General features: G+C 44.2%; 1 protein-coding gene across 1 annotated transcript in view; it reads right to left on the bottom strand.

Moving 5' to 3' along the window:
• LOC135537746 (thyrotropin-releasing hormone-degrading ectoenzyme-like) overlaps positions 1-20,000 on the bottom strand; it is a 116,410-nt gene that overhangs the window by 40,031 nt on the left and 56,379 nt on the right. The window contains exon 6 of the mRNA XM_064963767.1: positions 4,238-4,385. Within this exon, the coding sequence (XP_064819839.1) occupies positions 4,238-4,385 (148 nt within the window). The remainder of the gene's footprint in view (positions 1-4,237; positions 4,386-20,000) is intronic.

The raw sequence follows: 20,000 nt of genomic DNA on the forward strand, positions 1-20,000 counted from the left end.
AGTACTGGGGCTCAGTGGGTACATTAGTACATAGGGTTTATAGTACTGGGGCTCAGTGGGTACATTAGTACATAGGGTTTATAGTACTGGGGCTCAGTGGGTACATTAGTACATAGGGTTTATAGTACTGGGGCTCAGTGGGTACATTAGTACATAGTGTTTATAGTACTGGGGCTCAGTGGGTGATCTAGTACATAGGGTTTATAGTACTGGGGCTCAGTGGGTACATTAGTACATAGGGTTTATAGTACTGGGGCTCAGTGGGTGATCTAGTACATAGGGTTTATAGTACTGGGGCTCAGTGGGTACATTAGTACATAAGGTTTATAGTACTGGGTCTCAGTGGGTGATCTAGTACATAGGGTTTATAGTACTGGGGCTCAGTGGGTACATTAGTACATAGGGTTTATAGTACTGGGGCTCAGTGGGTGATCTAGTACATAGGGTTTATAGTACTGGGGCTCAGTGGCTGATCTAGTACATAAGGTTTATAGTACTGGGGCTCAGTGGGTACATTAGTACATAGGGTTTATAGTACTGGGGCTCAGTGGGTGATCTAGTACATAGGGTTTATAGTACTGGGGCTCAGTGGGTGATCTAGTACATAGGGTTTATAGTACTGGGGCTCAGTGGGTACATTAGTACATAGGGTTTATAGTACTGGGGCTCAGTGAGTGATCTAGTACATAGGGTTTATAGTACTGGGGCTCAGTGGGTACATTAGTACATAGGGTTTATAGTACTGGGGCTCAGTGGGTACATTAGTACATAGGGTTTATAGTACTGGGGCTCAGTGGGTGATCTAGTACATAGGGTTTATAGCACTGGGGCTCAGTGGGTACATTAGTACATAGGGTTTATAGTACTGGGGCTCAGTGGGTGATCTAGTACATAGGGTTTATAGTACTGGGGCTCAGTGGGTACATTAGTACATAGGGTTTATAGTACTGGGGCTCAGTGGGTACATTAGTACATAGGGTTTATAGTACTGGGGCTCAGTGGGTACATTAGTACATAGGGTTTATAGTACTGGGGCTCAGTGGGTGATCTAGTACATAGGGTTTATAGTACTGGGGCTCAGTGGGTGATCTAGTACATAGGGTTTATAGTACTGGGGCTCAGTGGGTGATCTAGTACATAGGGTTTATAGTACAGGGGCTCAGTGGGTGATCTAGTACATAGGGTTTATAGTACTGGGGCTCAGTGGGTACATTAGTACATAGGGTTTATAGTACTGGGGCTCAGTGGGTGATCTAGTACATAGGGTTTATAGTACTGGGGCTCAGTGGGTACATTAGTACATAGGGTTTATAGTACTGGGGCTCAGTGGGTACATTAGTACATAGGGTTTATAGTACTGGGGCTCAGTGGGTACATTAGTACATAGGGTTTATAGTACTGGGGCTCAGTGGGTGATCTAGTACATAGGGTTTATAGTACTGGGGCTCAGTGGGTGATCTAGTACATAGGGTTTATAGTACAGGGGCTCAGTGGGTAGATTAGTACATAGGGTTTATAGTACTGGGGCTCAGTGGGTACATTAGTACATAGGGTTTATAGTACTGGGGCTCAGTGGATACATTAGTACATAGGGTTTATAGTACAGGGGCTCAGTGGGTGATCTAGTACATAGGGTTTATAGTACTGGGGCTCAGTGGATACATTAGTACATAGGGTTTATAGTACTGGGGCTCAGTGGGTGATCTAGTACATAGGGTTTATAGTACTGGGGCTCAGTGGGTGATCTAGTACATAGGGTTTATAGTACTGGGGCTCAGTGGGTGATATAGTACATAGGGTTTATAGTACTGGGGCTCAGTGGGTACATTAGTACATAGGGTTTATAGTACTGGGGCTCAGTGGGTGATCTAGTACATAGGGTTTATAGTACTGGGGCTCAGTGGGTACATTAGTACATAGGGTTTATAGTACTGGGGCTCAGTGGGTGGTCTAGTACATAGGGTTTATAGTACTGGGGCTCAGTGGGTACATTAGTACATAGGGTTTATAGTACTGGGGCTCAGTGGGTACATTAGTACATAGGGTTTATAGTACTGGGGCTCAGTGGGTGATCTAGTACATAGGGTTTATAGTACTGGGGCTCAGTGGGTGATCTAGTACATAGGGTTTATAGCACTGGGGCTCAGTGGGTACATTAGTACATAGGGTTTATAGTACCGGGGCTCAGTGGGTACATTAGTACATAGGGTTTATAGTACTGGGGCTCAGTGGGTACATTAGTACATAGGGTTGATAGTACTGGGGCTCAGTGGGTGATCTAGTACATAGGGTTTATAGTACTGGGGCTCAGTGGGTACATTAGTACATAGGGTTTATAGTACTGGGGCTCAGTGGGTGATCTAGTACATAGGATTTATAGTACTGGGGCTCAGTGGGTGATCTAGTACATAGGGTTTATAGTACTGGGGCTCAGTGGGTGATCTAGTACATAGGGTTTATAGTACTGGGGCTCAGTGGGTGATCTAGTACATAGGGTTTATAGTACTGGGGCTCAGTGGGTACATTAGTACATAGGGTTTATAGTACTGGGGCTCAGTGGGTGATCTAGTACATAGGGTTTATAGTACTGGGGCTCAGTGGGTGATCTAGTACATAGGGTTTATAGTACTGGGGCTCGGCAGGTGATCTAGTACATAGGGTTTATAGTACTGGGGCTCAGTGGGTACATTAGTACATAGGGTTTATAGTACTGGGGCTCAGTGGGTACATTAGTACATAGGGTTTATAGTACTGGGGCTCAGTGGGTACATTAGTACATAGGGTTTATAGTACTGGGCAGAAGCTCCTCAATACCTTGAACCCTGATCCACAGAAAGGTGCCGGGGGTCTTTAGAGAGGGTCTGAGAGGGCACCAGCTGTACCAAACAGGCTGGTCAGGGTTAGGATTAGGATCAGAGGTTATAACCTACACTGAACATGCTGTAGTTGGAGGGTACTGGTCAGGGTTAGGATTAGGGTCAGAGGTTATAACCTACACTGAAGAGGCTGTAGTTGGAAGGTACTGGTCAGGGTTAGGATTAGGGTCAGAGGTTATAAACTATGGAGAGGCTGTAGTTGGAGGGTACTGGTCAGGGTTATGGTTAGGGTCAGAGGTTATAACCTACACTGAACAGGCTGTAGTTGGAGGGTACTGGTCAGGGTTAGGATTAGGGTCAGAGGTTATAAACTATGAAGAGGCTGTAGTTGGAGTGTACTGGTCAGGGTTAGGGTTAGGGTCAGAGGTTATAACCTATGGAGAGGCTGTAGTTGGAGGGTACTGGTCAGGGTTAGGGTTAGGGTCAGAGGTTATAACCTACACTGAACAGGCTATAGTTGGAGGGTACTGGTCAGGGTTAGGATTAGGGTCAGAGGTTATAACCTACACTGAAGAGGCAGTAGTTGGAGTGTACTGGTCAGGGTTAGGATTAGGGTCAGGGGTTATAACCTACACTGAAGAGGCTGTAGTTGGAGGGTACTGGTTAGGGTTAGGGTCAGAGGTTATAACCTACACTGAAGAGGCTGTAGTTGGAGGGTACTGGTCAGTGTTAGGGTTAGGGTCAGAGGTTATAACCTACACTAAAGAGGCTGTAGTTGGAGGGTACTGGTCAGGGTAAGGATTAGGGTCAGAGGTTATAAACTATGAAGAGGCTGTAGTTGGAGGGTACTGGTCAGGGTTAGGAATAGGGTCAGAGGTTATAAACTATGAAGAGGCTGTAGTTGGAGGGTACTGGTCAGGGTTAGGATTAGGGTCAGAGGTTATAACCTACACTAAAGAGGCTGTAGTTGGAGGGTACTGGTCAGGGTAAGGATTAGGGTCAGAGGTTATAAACTATGAAGAGGCTGTAGTTGGAGGGTACTGGTCAGGGTTATGGTTAGGGTTAGGGTCAGAGGTTATAACCTACACTGAAGAGGCTGTAGTTGGAGGGTACTGGTCAGGGTTAGGATTAGAGTCAGAGGTTATAAACTATGAAGAGGCTGTAGTTGGAGGGTACTGGTCAGGGTTAGGGTTAGGGTTAGGGTCAGAGGTTATAACCTACACTGAAGAGGCTGTAGTTGGAGGGTTATGGTCAGGTTTAGGGTTAGGGTCAGGGTCAGAGGTTATAACCTACACTGAAGAGGCTGTAGTTGGAGGGTTATGGTCAGGGTTAGGATTAGGATTAGGGAAGAGGCTGTCGTCCTCTATGCGGTCCAGCAGCTTGATTAGGGTCAGGGTCAGAGGTCAGAGGTTATAACCTACACTGAAGAGGCTGTAGTCCTCTGTGCGGTCCAGCAGCTTGTCCAGCTGGTAGAGGGAGCGGCTGGCAGCGTGCCAGGGGAGGAATTCTCTCTCCTGGGGTAGGTAGCAGATGATCTGGAGGGGCACGTTCTGGGGCAGGTAGCCAGCCCTGGCAGGAGAGGAGAGAGAGAAGGTTCATTAAGCAATAAGGCCCGAGGGTGTGTGGTATATGGCCAATATACTACGGCACAACATCAGGGAAGAGAAGAGCCTTCTGGGGCAGGAAGCCCACACTGCGGAGAGATAAATGGAAGAGGTGCATATACCATATAAAATATGTAAGACTAGAGAGTTCTGGGGCAGGTATCTTGACCTACGGAGAAAGAGATAGGTAACATCCTCTAACGCCATAGGGAAGGTTCTGTGGAGGGCAGGGGAGAGGGTATGGGAGGGGGAGGGGAGGTGGAGGGGAGGGGAGGGGAGAGGAGAGGAGAGGAGAGGAGAGGAGGAGAGGAGAGGAGAAGAGAAGAGAGGAGAGGAGAGGAGAGGAGAGGAGAGGAGAGGAGAGGAGAGGAGAGGAGAGGAGAGGAGAGGAGAGGAGAGGAGAGGAGAGGAGAGGAGAGGAGTGGAGAGGAGAAGGGCATCCTCATCGAGCTGATTTGAAGAGTGTGTCGGTGAAATGCTGATGTGCACATTCTCCATTTCTCCACAGGGTGCTGGGCCCAAAAGACTGACACATCACATGGTGTTGTACTGTATTCATGCCCCCGTCCACCTGCATGTCTACTGACAGACAGGAGGTGCTGTGGGTCCAAAGCATGAGAGAAGTACTTTATACCTTCAGGTCCGGATCCAGGCGTTCTGTAAGCAACCCTGGCCAATAGCCCCCCCCCCCAAAAAAAAACCAACAACAACAACAACAATAATAAAATACACCAGGAGCTATTTTTAAATGTGTCGCATCAGCAGTTTCTGTCTTGTTATGACAGTCAATCAATTTTAACATGTCAGCTGACAATGTTTAGATTGGTAGTTAGTCCAGCCAGCTGCCGAACTTGGATTAATCATGGCTGTAAACCAACAGGCACTCCAGGATGCACACATTGATTTTGTTAGTCGTTCTCACTAAGATCTCCTATCAACGTGGCCTAATTCATTACAGAATATGTAGAACTGCTGGAATTAGCTTTAAAACTTGTTGTGGAAATAATCCGAATTAGTTGGGTAACATAGGTAAGATGTTTTATATTCATCATATGTTTGTAAGTTACTTCTCATCAGAATGGTATTTTTGTATAACACTGTTGGCGAGGTTGCAGTTATCTGTCCTATGTCAAGACTAAGCTGCATGGGCCGCAGAGAGGGGAGAGGTCAAAGTGTCATCATGTGTAAACAGATCTTTTGCTCCACTGTGTCTGTGTGGAGTCACTCCCTACTTTTCCCAGCAGGGAGAGGAGGATGGCAGTGTCTGGAGTCATTCTATGCTCCCTCTAATGTTGTCCCTATCTTAACCTACAGCAATCATTCTCCTCTCCGTGAGTTTGTCCAGGATTGGTTGTATTTAGAATTGGTTGTATCTAAATGACAATTTGATATATGCCTGTTGATATGGAGGATTGGTTTATGGTTCTGGGTTTGAGTAAGGAGACAAAGCTGAACGATTTATTATGTCTATGCTGTCTTATCCTGTGTATCTTTGCTATAAAGGATCCATTTGCCATTATGTTGGGACTCTCAACTTTTCATTAGAGATACTGAATTGTTGAAAGTCAAAATGCTATTGCAATGTGGAAGGGACTCAGAGAATTCATTGATAGACAGTGAATTGATCTGAGAGTCACAGGGTTGTGATGGAGCTCATATAATTAAAGATGGACTTTTATAACTAACTCTGACTTGTGTGTGTGGTTTGATCCCATGATTTTTAAATAGAGGAAATGTCCACGACAAACTGCAGAAGGTTATCGCCGCCCCATGGCAAAATGTGTAGAATTGCAGAAAACTTGCTTTAAAATTGGAACATTTTCTTTACGCCCAATGGCAAAATGTATAGAATTGCAGGAAATGAACTTTAAAACTTAAATGTTTCTCTCAGCCATCAACAGAGAGACTACTAAAATGTTTTGCCCCCCCCTCCAACCAAATCTCACTTAGGGACCCCAAAAGGCCAGAGCCGGCCCTGTATACCATGTGCAGGTTTATCCTAATTATTTCTAGACATCATTTAAGTTAACACCAAACCACTGAGAAGACGTGTGCTTGGGGGCCCCCCCTCCAACCATATCCCGCTTGGGGCCCCCAAAAGGCTAGAGCCGGCCCTGTATACCTTGTGCAGATTTATCATTCTTAATTCTAGACATTTAAGTTAATACCAAACCACTGAGGAGGAGTCAAGACAACAAACAGAACTACATCCCATTCTCAGCTACTTAGCATCCCAAATGGCACTCTTATTATCAACATAGTGCACTTATTTAGACCTGGGTCCTGGTAAAAAAAAAAAGTATTGCACTACATAGGGATTAGGGTACCATTTGGGATGTATCCTGTGTTCTCACAGCTTGACTCCCACAACACACATTAACATAGATCATCACATTATCTTAGTAAACAAGGCGAATGTGTTTCAAGTGTGTTTTAGTCACGCATGCTGATTGTATTCCTTGTACAACACCTGGATTTCTGTCTCAGCTAGTGTCAAATGCTGAGGAGTCCATAAAAAAGCCAGACAAACATTTAGCTAGAACCGCACCGGGATTCTCTATGCATCACAGGTACTGTAACAGTTCAGCAACAGGGATCTGAACTCTACTGTCTCTGGCACATTACAACACAGCTGCTAGGACTTAAACACCTCTTTACATTCTGCCTCAATGAGAATCTCTGTGTCTCTCTCTCTCTCTCTCTCTCTCTCTCTCTCTCTCTCTCTGTCTCTGTCTCTCCCTCTATCTCTCTCTCCCTCTCTCTCTCTCTCTCTCTCTCTCTCTGTCTCTCTCTCTCTCTCTCTCTCTCTGTCTCTCTCTCTCTCTCTCTGTCTCTCTCTCTCTCTCTCTCTCTGTCTCTGTCTCTGTCTCTCTCTATCTCTCTCTCTATCTCTCTGTCTCTGTCTCTGTCTCTCCCTCTCTCTCTCTCTCTCTCTCTCTCTTTCTCTCCCTCTCTCTGTCTCTCCCTCTCTCTCTGTCTCTGTCTCTCCCTATATATATATATATATATATATATATATATATATATATATATATTAGGCTTTCACTCATACTTTTCACTCTCCAGCCTGAGCTAAAATTAGCCTCCGCTCTTCCCCCCAAAAATACTTGCCATTGATGCCGGTTCTCCCTGCTTCTCTCTGTCTCTCTCTCCCTGCTTCTCTCTGTCTCTCTCTCCCTGCTTCTCTCTGTCTCTCTCTCCCTGCTTCTCTCTGTCTCTCTCTCCCTGCTTCTCTCTGTCTCTCTCTCCCTGCTTCTCTCTGTCTCTCTCTCCCTGCTTCTCTCTGTGTCTCTCTCTCCCTGCCTCTCTCTCAATCTCTCTCTCTCTCTCTCTCTCTCTCTCTCTCTCTCTCTCTCTCTCTATCATTATCTCCTGTCTCTCATCTCTAGGTAGTACAGGTATGCATAGTATATCTCTAGTGGTATGTCAGGGTATCATCTATACTCTAGTCATTAGGGTCTCCAGTCCTCTCATGGTATACTATAGTGGTATGTACAGGGTATGCATGGTATACTATAGTGGTATGTACAGGGTACGCATGGTATACTATAGTGGTATGTACAGGGTATGCATGGTATACTGTAGTGGTATGTACAGGGTACGCATGGTATACTATAGTGGTATGTACAGGGTATGCATGGTATACTGTAGTGGTATGTACAGGGTACGCATGGTATACTATAGTGGTATGTACAGGGTACGCATGGTATACTATAGTGGTATGTACAGGGTATGCATGGTATACTGTAGTGGTATGTACAGGGTACGCATGGTATACTATAGTGGTATGTACAGGGTATGCATGGTATACAGAGTCCAACCAAATGCTTACTTACAGGTTTCTTCTGGTCAATGTAACACCAATAAGAAATAAGACAACATAACAACACCATCACAAGGGAAGGAACGGGGGACAGTGTTTAACCTGAGCAGTACATTAATAAGAGCCTGGTTGCAGCAGTTGTGTTCTGTGTTACAGGTGCAGAGAATCAGAGCAGGTGGTCAGTCTCAGCTCCAGCGTTCATCAGTCTGACGGCCTGTTGCTATCAGACCTCATACTCCGATACCATCTGACAGGAGGGGAGGGACCAGCTCGTGAACGTTTAACACAATCAGTCTTCGGTCTTAGGTTACAGAGAGGCTTTGTCTTAATGTAATGTTTCTTGTGCAAGCATGCTAAAATAATATGAATAATAAACTGGGTGGTTCGAGACCTGAATGCTGATTGGCTGACAGCCATTGTATATCAGACCGTATACTACGGGTATGACAAAACATTTTATTTTTATTTTATATATATAACCAGTTTATAATAGCTATAAGGCACCTCGGGGGTTTGTGGTATATGGCCAATATACCACACCTCCTCGGGCCTTATAGCTTAATTACAGCCAGGATAAAAAACGAACGTCTACACTTTAATACACTTTAATGATGCAGTTGCTCTCCTAAGAGCTCCCAGCAGGCGGGCAGACAGAGCACAGAGCTGGGGCATCACACCCAGCACACCATGAAACGCCTCTGATAGAGAGGACTGGCTCCCTAACAGCCTCTGAGAATCAGACCTGGGTTCAAATACTATTTGACATCTTTAAAACACTTTTGAGGATTTACTCGAGCCTGCCTGCGGTGCCATATGGGCTGGGTTTGCAGATGTGCAGCCATTCTATTGGTTCCATTGCGCCAGGCAAGCTTAATCGACCACAGATAAAGCATTTGAAATGCTGTCGAATAGTATTTGATTCTCAGGTCTTATTGGGAAGACCACCTAGACCCCTAATAAATTCCATTCAGTTTTGCATGATTGATTTAGCGCAGCTGTAGCTAACTCAGATGTGTGTGTGTGTGTGTGTGTGTGTGTGTGTGTGTGTGTGTGTGTGTGTGTGTGTGTGTGTGTGTGTGTGTGTGTGTGTGTGTGTGTGTGTGTGTGTGTGTGTGTGTGTGTGTGTGTGTGTGTGTGTGTGTGTGTGTGTGTGTGTGTGTGTGTGTGTATGGTGCTGTAGTGTAGCTAACTCAGGCAGCAGAAAAGCAGCAGAGATGAACATTTCTTCCTGGTCTAGTCATGCTGGATATTTTTCTAGCTATTTTTCTTAACCTCAACTTCAATATACTCTCCTGCAATCCGCCTCACCCAGTCCGCACAGCGCGACTCAAACCAGGGCAAATCTGACTTATTTTTCTCCATATCTCTGGTTTCCTACCGCAAGCTCTGAACTTTTTCACCTGGATCATCACAGCTAGCTATCTGCTATCCTAGTGGCTACTCCTGGCTCACGTCTCTGTCCCGCAGCAAGAACCAATTAGCCTGGAGCTAGCCTTCGCTAGGCCCATTTCCCAGCTAGCCTTCGCTAGGCCCATTTCCCAGCTAGCCTTCGCTAGGCCCATTTCCCAGCTAGCCTTCGCTAGGCCCATTTCCCAGCTAGCCGAAGAGGTCCATCAGCCACTCCTTGGGCTACAATACCTATTTTGCCAATTGGCCTGCACCCCCGCCGCCCCATCATGACTGGACTTCCGACACAAATCGCCTGAGGGAGTTTTTCAGCTGGCTCCTCCGTCCCCTCAATGCCCATCTGCTAGCCTGCTAGCCGCGGCCCGCTAGCTGCCAAGAGCATTTCAGACTGTTAGCGGCAGCGTAGCCTAGTGGTTAGAGCGGTGGACTAGTAACCAGAAGGTTGCAAGTTCAAATCCCTGAGCTGACAAGGTAAAAATCTGTTGTTCTGCCCCTGAACAGGTAGTAAACCCACTATTCCTAGGCCGTCATTGAAAATAAGAATTTGTTCTTAACTGACATGCCTAGTAAAATAAATAATAGCCCCACAGGACAAATTCTTTGGCCATAAAACGTATTTTTCCAATTGGCCTGGACCCTTTTACCACACGGAGCCCTGCTGATCCATGACGACTGGTCTGATGACGTCACGGCACAAGAGGGCTACAACAGACTTCTTCCATCGCGATTCCCCTCTAAGGCCCTTCTGCTAGCTTGATAGCCCCGGTCCACTAGCTGCCTGAAACGCCGTGTCTCCGGCTCGCAGAGCCACTCACTGGACCCCTATTCATCACTTGGCTACGCATGCCTCTCCCTAATGTCAATATGCCTTGTCCATTGCTGTTTTTGTTAGTAATTATTGCCTTATTCCACTGTAGAGACTCTATTCCTGTACAATACGCCTTAGTTAACCCTTTAGTTCCCCGTCCCACTCATGCGGTGACCTCACTTGGTTTAAATGATGTATCTAGAGAGAAAATCTCTCATCGTCATTCAATGCATACGTTTGCCTCAACTGTATTCACATCTTACCATACCTTTGTCTTTGTACATTATTCCTTGAATCTATTGTACCGTGCCCAGAAACCTGCTCCTTTTACTCTCTGTTCCGAACGTACTAGACGACCAGTTCTTATAGCCTTTAGCCGTACCCTTATTCTACTTCTCCTCTGTTCCTCTGGTGTCGTAGAGGTTAATCCAGGCCCTGCAGTGCCTAACTCCACTCCCATTCCCAGGTGCTCTCATTTGTTGACTTCTGTAACCGTAAAAGCCTTGGTTTCATGCATTTTAACATTAGAAGCCTCCTCCTTAGGTTTGTTTTATTCACTGCCTTAGCACACTCTGCCAACCCGGATGTCCTAGCCGTGTCTGAATCCTGGCTTAGGAAGACCACCAAAACCCTGACATTTCCATCCCTAACTGTAACATTTTCCGACAAGATGGAACTGCAAAAGGGGCGGAGTTGCAATCTACTGCAAAGATAGCCTGCAGAGTTCTGCCTTACTATCCAGGTCTGTGCTGAAGCAATTTGAGCTTCAACTTTTAAAAATCCACCTTTCCAGAAACAAGTCTCTCACCGTTGCCGATTATTATAGACCACCTTCTGCCCCCAGCTGTGCCCTGGACACCATATGTGAATTGATTGCCCCCATCTATCTTCAGAGCTCGTGCGTTGAAGATGTCGTTCCCATAGCAACGATTAAAACATTCCCTAACCAGAAACCGTGGATTGATGGCAGCATTCGCGTCAAACTGAAAGCGCGAACCACTGCTTTTAATCAGGGCAAGGTGTCTGGTAACATGACTGAATACAAACAGTGCAGCTATTCCCTCCGTAAGGCTATCAAACAAGCTAAGCGTCAGTACAGAGACAAAGTAGAATCTCAATTCAACGGCTCAGACACAAGAGGCATGTGGCAGGGTCTACAGTCAATCACAGACTACAGGAAGAAATCCAGCCCAGTCACAGACCAGGATGTCTTGCTCCCAGGCAGACTAAATAACTTTTTTGCCCGCTTTGAGGACAATACAGTGCCACTGACAAGGCCTGCAACGGAAACATGCGGTCTCTCCATCACTGCAGCCGAGGTGAGTAAAACATTTAAACGTGTTAACCCTCGCAAGGCTGCAGGCCCATACGGCATCCCCGGCCGCGCCCTCAGAGCATGCGCAGACCAGCTGGCTGGTGTGTTTACGGACATATTCAATCAATCCCTATACCAGTCTGCTGTTCCCACATGCTTCAAGAGGGCCACCATTGTTCCTGTTCCCAAGAAAGCTAAGGTAACTGAGCTAAACGACTACCGCCCCGTAGCACTCACTTCCGTCATCATGAAGTGCTTTGAGAGACTAGTCAAGGACCATATCACCTCCACCCTACCTGACACCCTAGACCCACTCCAATTTGCTTACCGCCCAAATAGGTCCACAGACGATGCAATCTAAACCACACTGCATACTGCCCTAACCCATCTGGACAAGAGGAATACCTATGTGAGAATGCTGTTCATCGACTACAGCTCGGCATTCAACACCATAGCACCCTCCAAGCTCGTCATCAAGCTCAAGACCCTGGGTCTCGACCCAGCCCTGTGCAACTGGGTACTGGACTTCCTGACGGGCCGCCCCCAGGTGGTGAGGGTAGGTAACAACATCTCCTCCCGCTGATCCTCAACACTGGGGCCCCACAAGGGTGTGTTCTGATCCCTCTCCTGTACTCCCTGTTCACCCACGACTGCGTGGCCACGCACGCCTCCAACTCAATCATCAAGTTTGCGGACGACACAACAGTGGTAGGCTTGATTACCAACAACGACGAGACGGCCTACAGGGAGGAGGTGAGGGCCCTCGGAGTGTGGTGTCAGGAAAATAACCTCACACTCAACGTCAACAAAACTAAGGAGATGATTGTGGACTTCCGGAAACAGCAGAGGGAACACCCCCCTATCCACATCGATGGAACAGTAGTGGAGAGAGTAGCAGGTTTTAAGTTCCTCAGGATACACATTACAAACAAACTGAATTGGTCCACTCACACAGACAGCATCGTGAAGGAGGCTGAAGAAATTCGGCTTGTCACCAAAAGCACTCACAAACTTCTACAGATGCACAATCGAGAGCATCTTGGCGGGCTGTATCACTGCCTGGTACGGCAACTGCTCTGCCCTCAACCGTAAGGCTCTCCAGAGGGTAGTGAGGTCTGCACAACGCATCACCGGGGGCAAACTACCTGCCCTCCAGGACACCTACACCACCCAATGTTACAGGAAGGCCATAAAGATCATCAAGGACATCAACTACCCGAGCCACTGCCTGTTCACCCCGCTATCATCCAGAAGGCGAGGTCAGTACAGGTGCATCAAAGCTGGGACCATCTCAAGGCCATCAGACTGTTAAACAGCCACCACTAACATTGAGTGGCTGCTGCCAACACACTGACACTGACTCAACTCCAGCCACTTTAATAATGGGAATTGATGGGAAATGATGTAAATATATCACTAGCCACTTTAAACAATGCTAACTTATATAATGTTACTTACCCTACATTATTCATCTCATATGCATACCTATATACTGTACTCTATATCATCGACTGCATCCTTATGTAATACATGTATCACTAGCCACTTTAACTATGCCACTTTGTTTACATACTCATCTCATGTATATACTGTACCCGATACCATCTACTGTATCTTGCCTATGCTGCTCTGTACCATGTACCGTGCCACAGGGTTCAACCCTCGGGCCGACTCTTTTCTCTGTATACATCAATGATGTCGCTTTTGCTGCTGGTGATTCTCTGATCCACCTCTACGCAGATGACATCCTTCTGTATACTTCTGGCCCTTCTTTGGACACTGTGTTATTTATGGGCAGGTGGGATGGTAGCGTCCCACTTGGCCAACTTCTGGTGAAATTGCAGAGTGCGAATTTCAAATTACAGAAATATAAATATTTAACATTCATCAAAATACAAGTGTAATACATCAAAATAAAGCTGAACTTCTTGTTAATCCAGCCGTTGTGTCAGATTTCAAAAAGGCTTTACGGCGAAAGCACACCATCCGATTATCTGAGGACAGCGCCCCGCATACAAAAGCATGACATTTTTTTTTTAACCAGGCAGGTGCGACACAAATGTCAGAAATACCTTACCTTTGAAGATCTTCTTCTGTTGACACTCCAAAAGGTCCCAGTTACATCACAAATGGTCCTTTTGTTCGATTAAGTACTTCTTTATATCCATAAAAGCTCAGTTTAGCTCGCTTCATTCAATAATCCATGCAATTCAAAATGCATACAAAAAGAATCCCAAACGTTACCAATAAACGTATCCAAATTAGTCAAACAACGTTTATAATCTAACCTAAGGAACCCTAATACATAAATAAACTATAAAATTTAAGACGGAGAATAGTATGTTCATTACCGGAGATAAATAACAAAGAACGCGCTTTCATCCATACCCATGGAAACACAACTGGGAGTCACCTAGAAAAACTACAACTTCTAGCTCATTTTTCCAAAAACCAGGTTGGGATGGTATTCTTCGGCTTGCAAGCCTCCCCCTTTTCCCTCCAAACATTATGATGGTCATTATTACCAAACAGTTCTATTCATCAGACCAGAGGATATTTCTCCAAAAAGTACGATCTTTGTCCCCATGTGCAGTTGCAAACCGTAGTCTGGCTTTTCTATGGTGGTTTTGGAGCAGTGGCTTCTTCCTTGCTGAGCTGGCTTTCAGGTTATGTCGATATAGGACTCGTTTTACTGTGGATATAGATACCTTTGTACCTGTTTCCTCCAGCATCTTCACAAGGTCCTTTGCTGCTGTTCTGGGATTGATTTGCACTTCTCGCACCAAAGTAAGTTCAACTCTAGGAGACAGAATACATCTCCTTTCTGAGCGGTATGACGGCCGCGTGGTCCCATGGTGTTTACCTTCAGGCATTTGAAAACTGGTACCTTCAGGCATTTGAAAATTTCTCCCAAGGAAGAACCAGACTTGTGGAAGTCTACATTTTCTTCTGTGCTCTTGGCTAATTTCTTTTGATTTTCCCATGACGTCAAGCTAAGAGGCACTGAGTTTGAAGGTAGGCCTTGAAATACATCCACAGGTACACCTCCAATTGACTCAAATTATGTCAATTAGCCTATCAGAAGCTTCTAAAGCCATGACATAATTTTCTAGAATTTTCCAAGCTGTTCAAAGGCACAGTCAACTTAGTGTTTGTAAACTTCTGACCCACTGGAACTGTGAAACAGGGAATTATAAGTGAAAAAATCCATCTGTAAACAATTGCTGGAAAAATGACTTATGTCACAAAGTAGATGTCCTCACCGACTGGCAAAAACTCTTTTTTTTTTAACAAGAAATTTGTGGAATGGTTGAAAAACAAGTTTTAACGACTCCAACCTAAGTGTATGTAAAATTGTGACTTAATCTGTAACCTCATCCCTTTCTCTCAATCTGTGGATTATGGAGATGACTGAGGAGCAAAGACCAGGCGTAGGGGGTTAAGGTCAACCAATACCACATTTAACTTTAGCAATGTATCAGTACATGGAAGTTTCTCTCCATTCTGCTGCGACTCTGCAATGAATTAGTCCATCATTTCTGTGTGAGCACTCTCTTGGCCACTACACGGACTCCTGCACACTCTCTTGGCCACTACACTGACTCCTGCACACTCTCTCGGCCACTACACAGACTCCTGCACACTCTCTCGGCCACTACACAGACTCCTGCACACGCATGTATGCATGAAAACACACATGCACGCACGCACACACACACACACAAACACACACGTGCACACATGCGCAGGCACACGCACACGCACGGACACACATACGGACACACGCACACACACACACACACACACACACGCACACACACACTGACCCTGATCGTACTTATTTAAATAATGACTTTGCGTTCAGCTCCCAAAAAACTGAAACCAACAAAACTAAACTCCCACTACTGAGATATTATCATATTAATAACTAAACTACTTAGACATGTTAATAACTAAACTACTGAGATATTATCATATTTATAACTAAACTACTGAGATATTATCATATTAATAACTAAACTACTGAGATATTATCATATTAATAACTAAACTACTGAGACATACTAACATATTAATAACTAAACTACTGAGACATTATCATATTAATAACTAAACTACTGAGACATTATCATATTAATAACTAAACTACTGAGACATTATCATATTAATAACTAAACTACTGAGACATTATCATATTAATAACTAAACTACTGAGACATTATCATATTAATAACTAAACTACTGAGACATTATCATATTAATAACTAAACTACTGAGATATTATTATATTAATAACTAAACTACTGAGATATTATCATATTAATAACTAAACTACTGAGACATTATCATATTAATAACTAAACTACTGAGACATGTTAATAACTAAACTACTGAGATATTATCATATTAATAACTAAACTACTGAGATATTATCATATTAATAACTAAACTACTGAGATATTATCATATTAATAACTAAACTCCCACTACTGAGACATACTAACATATTAATAACTAAACTACTGAGACATGTTAATAACTAAACTACTGAGACATTATCATATTAATAACTAAACTACTGAGACATTATCATATTAATAACTAAACTACTGAGACATTATCATATTAATAACTAAACTACTGAGACATTATCATATTAATAACTAAACTACTGAGACATGTTAATAACTAAACTACTGAGACATTATCATATTAATAACTAAACTACTGAGACATGCTAACATATTAATAACTAAACTACTGAGATATTATCATATTAATAACTAAACTACTGAGATATTATCATATTAATAACTAAACTACTGAGATATTATCATGTTAATAACTAAACTACTGAGACATACTAACATATTAATAACTAAACTACTGAGACATGTTAATAACTAAACTACTGAGATATTATCAAATTAATAACTAAACTACTGAGATATTATCATATTAATAACTAAACTACTGAGATATTATCATATTAATAACTAAACTACTGAGGCATATTAAAATGTCTTAATAACTAAACTACTGAGATATTATCATATTAATAACTAAACTACTGAGATATTATCATATTAATAAATAAACTACTGAGACACATTAAAATGTCTTAATAACTAAACTCCACTACTGAGAAATATTAACATCTTACTCTCTTAATTGTCTCTCATTATCTGGAGAGACCTGAGCAGCAGCTACAGAAAGGAGTCCTCACCTCATACTGTTAACTAGCTACAGAAAGGAGTCCTCACCTCATACTGTTAACCAGCTACAGAAAGGAGTCCTCACCTCATACTGTTAACTAGCTACAGAAAGGAGTCCTCACCTCATACTGTTAACTAGCTACAGAAAGGAGTCCTCACCTCATACTGTTAACTAGCTACAGAAAGGAGTCCTCACCTCATACTGTTAACCAGCTACAGAAAGGAGTCCTCACCTCATACTGTTAACTAGCTACAGAAAGGAGTCCTCACCTCATACTGTTAACCAGCTACAGAAAGGAGTCCTCACCTCATACTGTTAACCAGCTACAGAAAGGAGTCCTCACCTCATACTGTTAACTAGCTACAGAAAGGAGTCCTCACCTCATACTGTTAACTAGCTACAGAAAGGAGTCCTCACCTCATACTGTTAACCAGCTACAGAAAGGAGTCCTCACCTCAGACTGTTAACTAGCTACAGAAAGGGGTCCTCACCTCATACTGTTAACCAGCTACAGAAAGGAGTCCTCACCTCAGACTGTTAACCAGCTACAGAAAGGAGTCCTCACCTCAGACTGTTAACCAGCTACAGAAAGGAGTCCTCACTTCATACTGTTAACTAGCTACAGAAAGGAGTCCTCACCTCATGCTGTTAACCAGCTACAGAAAGGAGTCCTCACCTCAAACTGTTAACCAGCTACAGAAAGGAGTCCTCACCTCATACTGTTAACCAGCTACAGAAAGGAGTCCTCACCTCAAACTGTTAACCAGCTACAGAAAGGAGTCCTCACATCATACTGTTAACCAGCTACAGAAAGGAGTCCTCACCTCATACTGTTAACCAACTACAGAAAGGAGTCCTCACATCATACTGTTAACCAACTACAGAAAGGAGTCCTCACCTCATACTGTTAACCAGCTACAGAAAGGAGTCCTCACATCATACTGTTAACCAGCTACAGAAAGGAGTCCTCACCTCATACTGTTAACCAGCTACAGAAAGGAGTCCTCACCTCATACTGTAATAGTCCTCACCTCATACTGTTAACCAGCTACAGAAAGGAGTCCTCACCTCATACTGTTAACTAGCTACAGAAAATAGTCCTCACCTCATACTGTTAACCAGATACAGAAAGGAGTCCTCACCTCATACTGTTAACCAGCTACAGAAAATAGTCCTCACCTCATACTGTTAACCAGCTACAGAAAGGAGTCCTCACCTCATACTGTTAACCAGCTACAGAAAGGAGTCCTCACCTCAAACTGTTAAACCAGCTACAGAAAGGAGTCCTCACCTCATACTGTTAACCAGCTACAGAAAGGAGTCCTCACCTCATACTGTTAACCAGCTACAGTAAGGAGTCCTCACCTCATACTGTTAACTAGCTACAGAAAGGAGTCCTCACCTCATACTGATAACCAGCTACAGAAAGGAGTCCTCACCTCATAATGTTAACCAGCTACAGAAAGGAGTCCTCACATCATACTGTTAACCAGCTACAGAAAGGAGTCCTCACCTCATACTGTTAACCAGCTACAGAAAGGGGTCCTCACCTCAAACTGTTAACCAGCTACAGAAAGGAGTCCACACCTCATACTGTTAACTAGCTACAGAAAGGAGTCCTCAACTCATACTGTTAACTAGCTACAGAAAGGAATCCTCACCTCATACTGTTAACTAGCTACAGAAAGGAGTCCTCACCTCATACTGTTAACCAGCTACAGAAAGGGGTCCTCACCTCAAACTGTTAACTAGCTACAGAAAGGGGTCCTCACCTCAAACTGTTAACCAGCTACAGAAAGGAGTCCTCACCTCATACTGTTAACCAGCTACAGAAAGGAGTCCTCACCTCATACTGTTAACCAGCTACAGAAAGGAGTCCTCACCTCATACTGTTAACCAGCTACAGAAAGGAGTCCTCACATCATACTGATAACCAGCTACAGAAAGGAGTCCTCACCTCAGACTGTTAACCAGCTACAGAAAGGAGTCCTCACCTCATACTGTTAACCAGCTACAGAAAGGAGTCCTCACCTCATACTGTTAACCAGCTACAGAAAGGAGTCCTCACCTCATACTGTTAACCAGCAACAGAAAGGAGTCCTCACCTCATACTGTTAACCAGCTACAGAAAGGAGTCCTCACCTCATACTGTTAACCAGCTACAGAAAGGAGTCCTCACCTCATACTGTTAACCAGCTACAGAAAGGAGTCCTCACCTCATACTGTTAACCAGCTACAGAAAGGAGTCCTCACCTCATACTGATAACCAGCTACAGAAAGGAGTCCTCACCTCATACTGTTAACTAGCTACAGAAAGGAGTCCTCACCTCATACTGATAACCAGCTACAGAAAGGAGTCCTCACCTCATACTGTTAACCAGCTACAGAAAGGAGTCCTCACCTCGTACTGTTAACTAGCTACAGAAAGGAGTCCTCACCTCATACTGTTAACCAGCTACAGAAAGGAGTCCTCACCTCAGACTGTTAACTAGCTACAGAAAGGAGTCCTCACATCATACTGTTAACCAGCTACAGAAAGGAGTCCTCACCTCAGACTGTTAACCAGCTACAGAAAGGAGTCCTCACCTCATACTGTTAACCAGCTACAGAAAGGAGTCCTCACCTCATACTGTTAACCAGCTACAGAAAGGAGTCCTCACCTCATACTGTTAACCAGCTACAGAAAGGAGTCCTCACCTCATACTGTTAACCAGCTACAGAAAGGAGTCCTCACCTCAAACTGTTAAACCAGCTACAGAAAGGAGTCCTCACATCATACTGTTAACTAGCTACAGAAAGGAGTCCTCACCTCATACTGTTAACCAGCTACAGAAAGGAGTCCTCACCTCATACTGTTAACTAGCTACAGAAAGGAGTCCTCACCTCAGACTGTTAACTAGCTACAGAAAGGAGTCCTCACCTCAGACTGTTAACTAGCTACAGAAAGGAGTCCTCACCTCATACTGTTAACCAGCTACAGAAAGGAGTCCTCACATCATACAGTTAACCA

Source organism: Oncorhynchus masou, unplaced genomic scaffold, assembly GCF_036934945.1.
Source record: "Oncorhynchus masou masou isolate Uvic2021 unplaced genomic scaffold, UVic_Omas_1.1 unplaced_scaffold_834, whole genome shotgun sequence".
NCBI classification, from domain to species: Eukaryota; Metazoa; Chordata; class Actinopteri; order Salmoniformes; family Salmonidae; genus Oncorhynchus; species Oncorhynchus masou.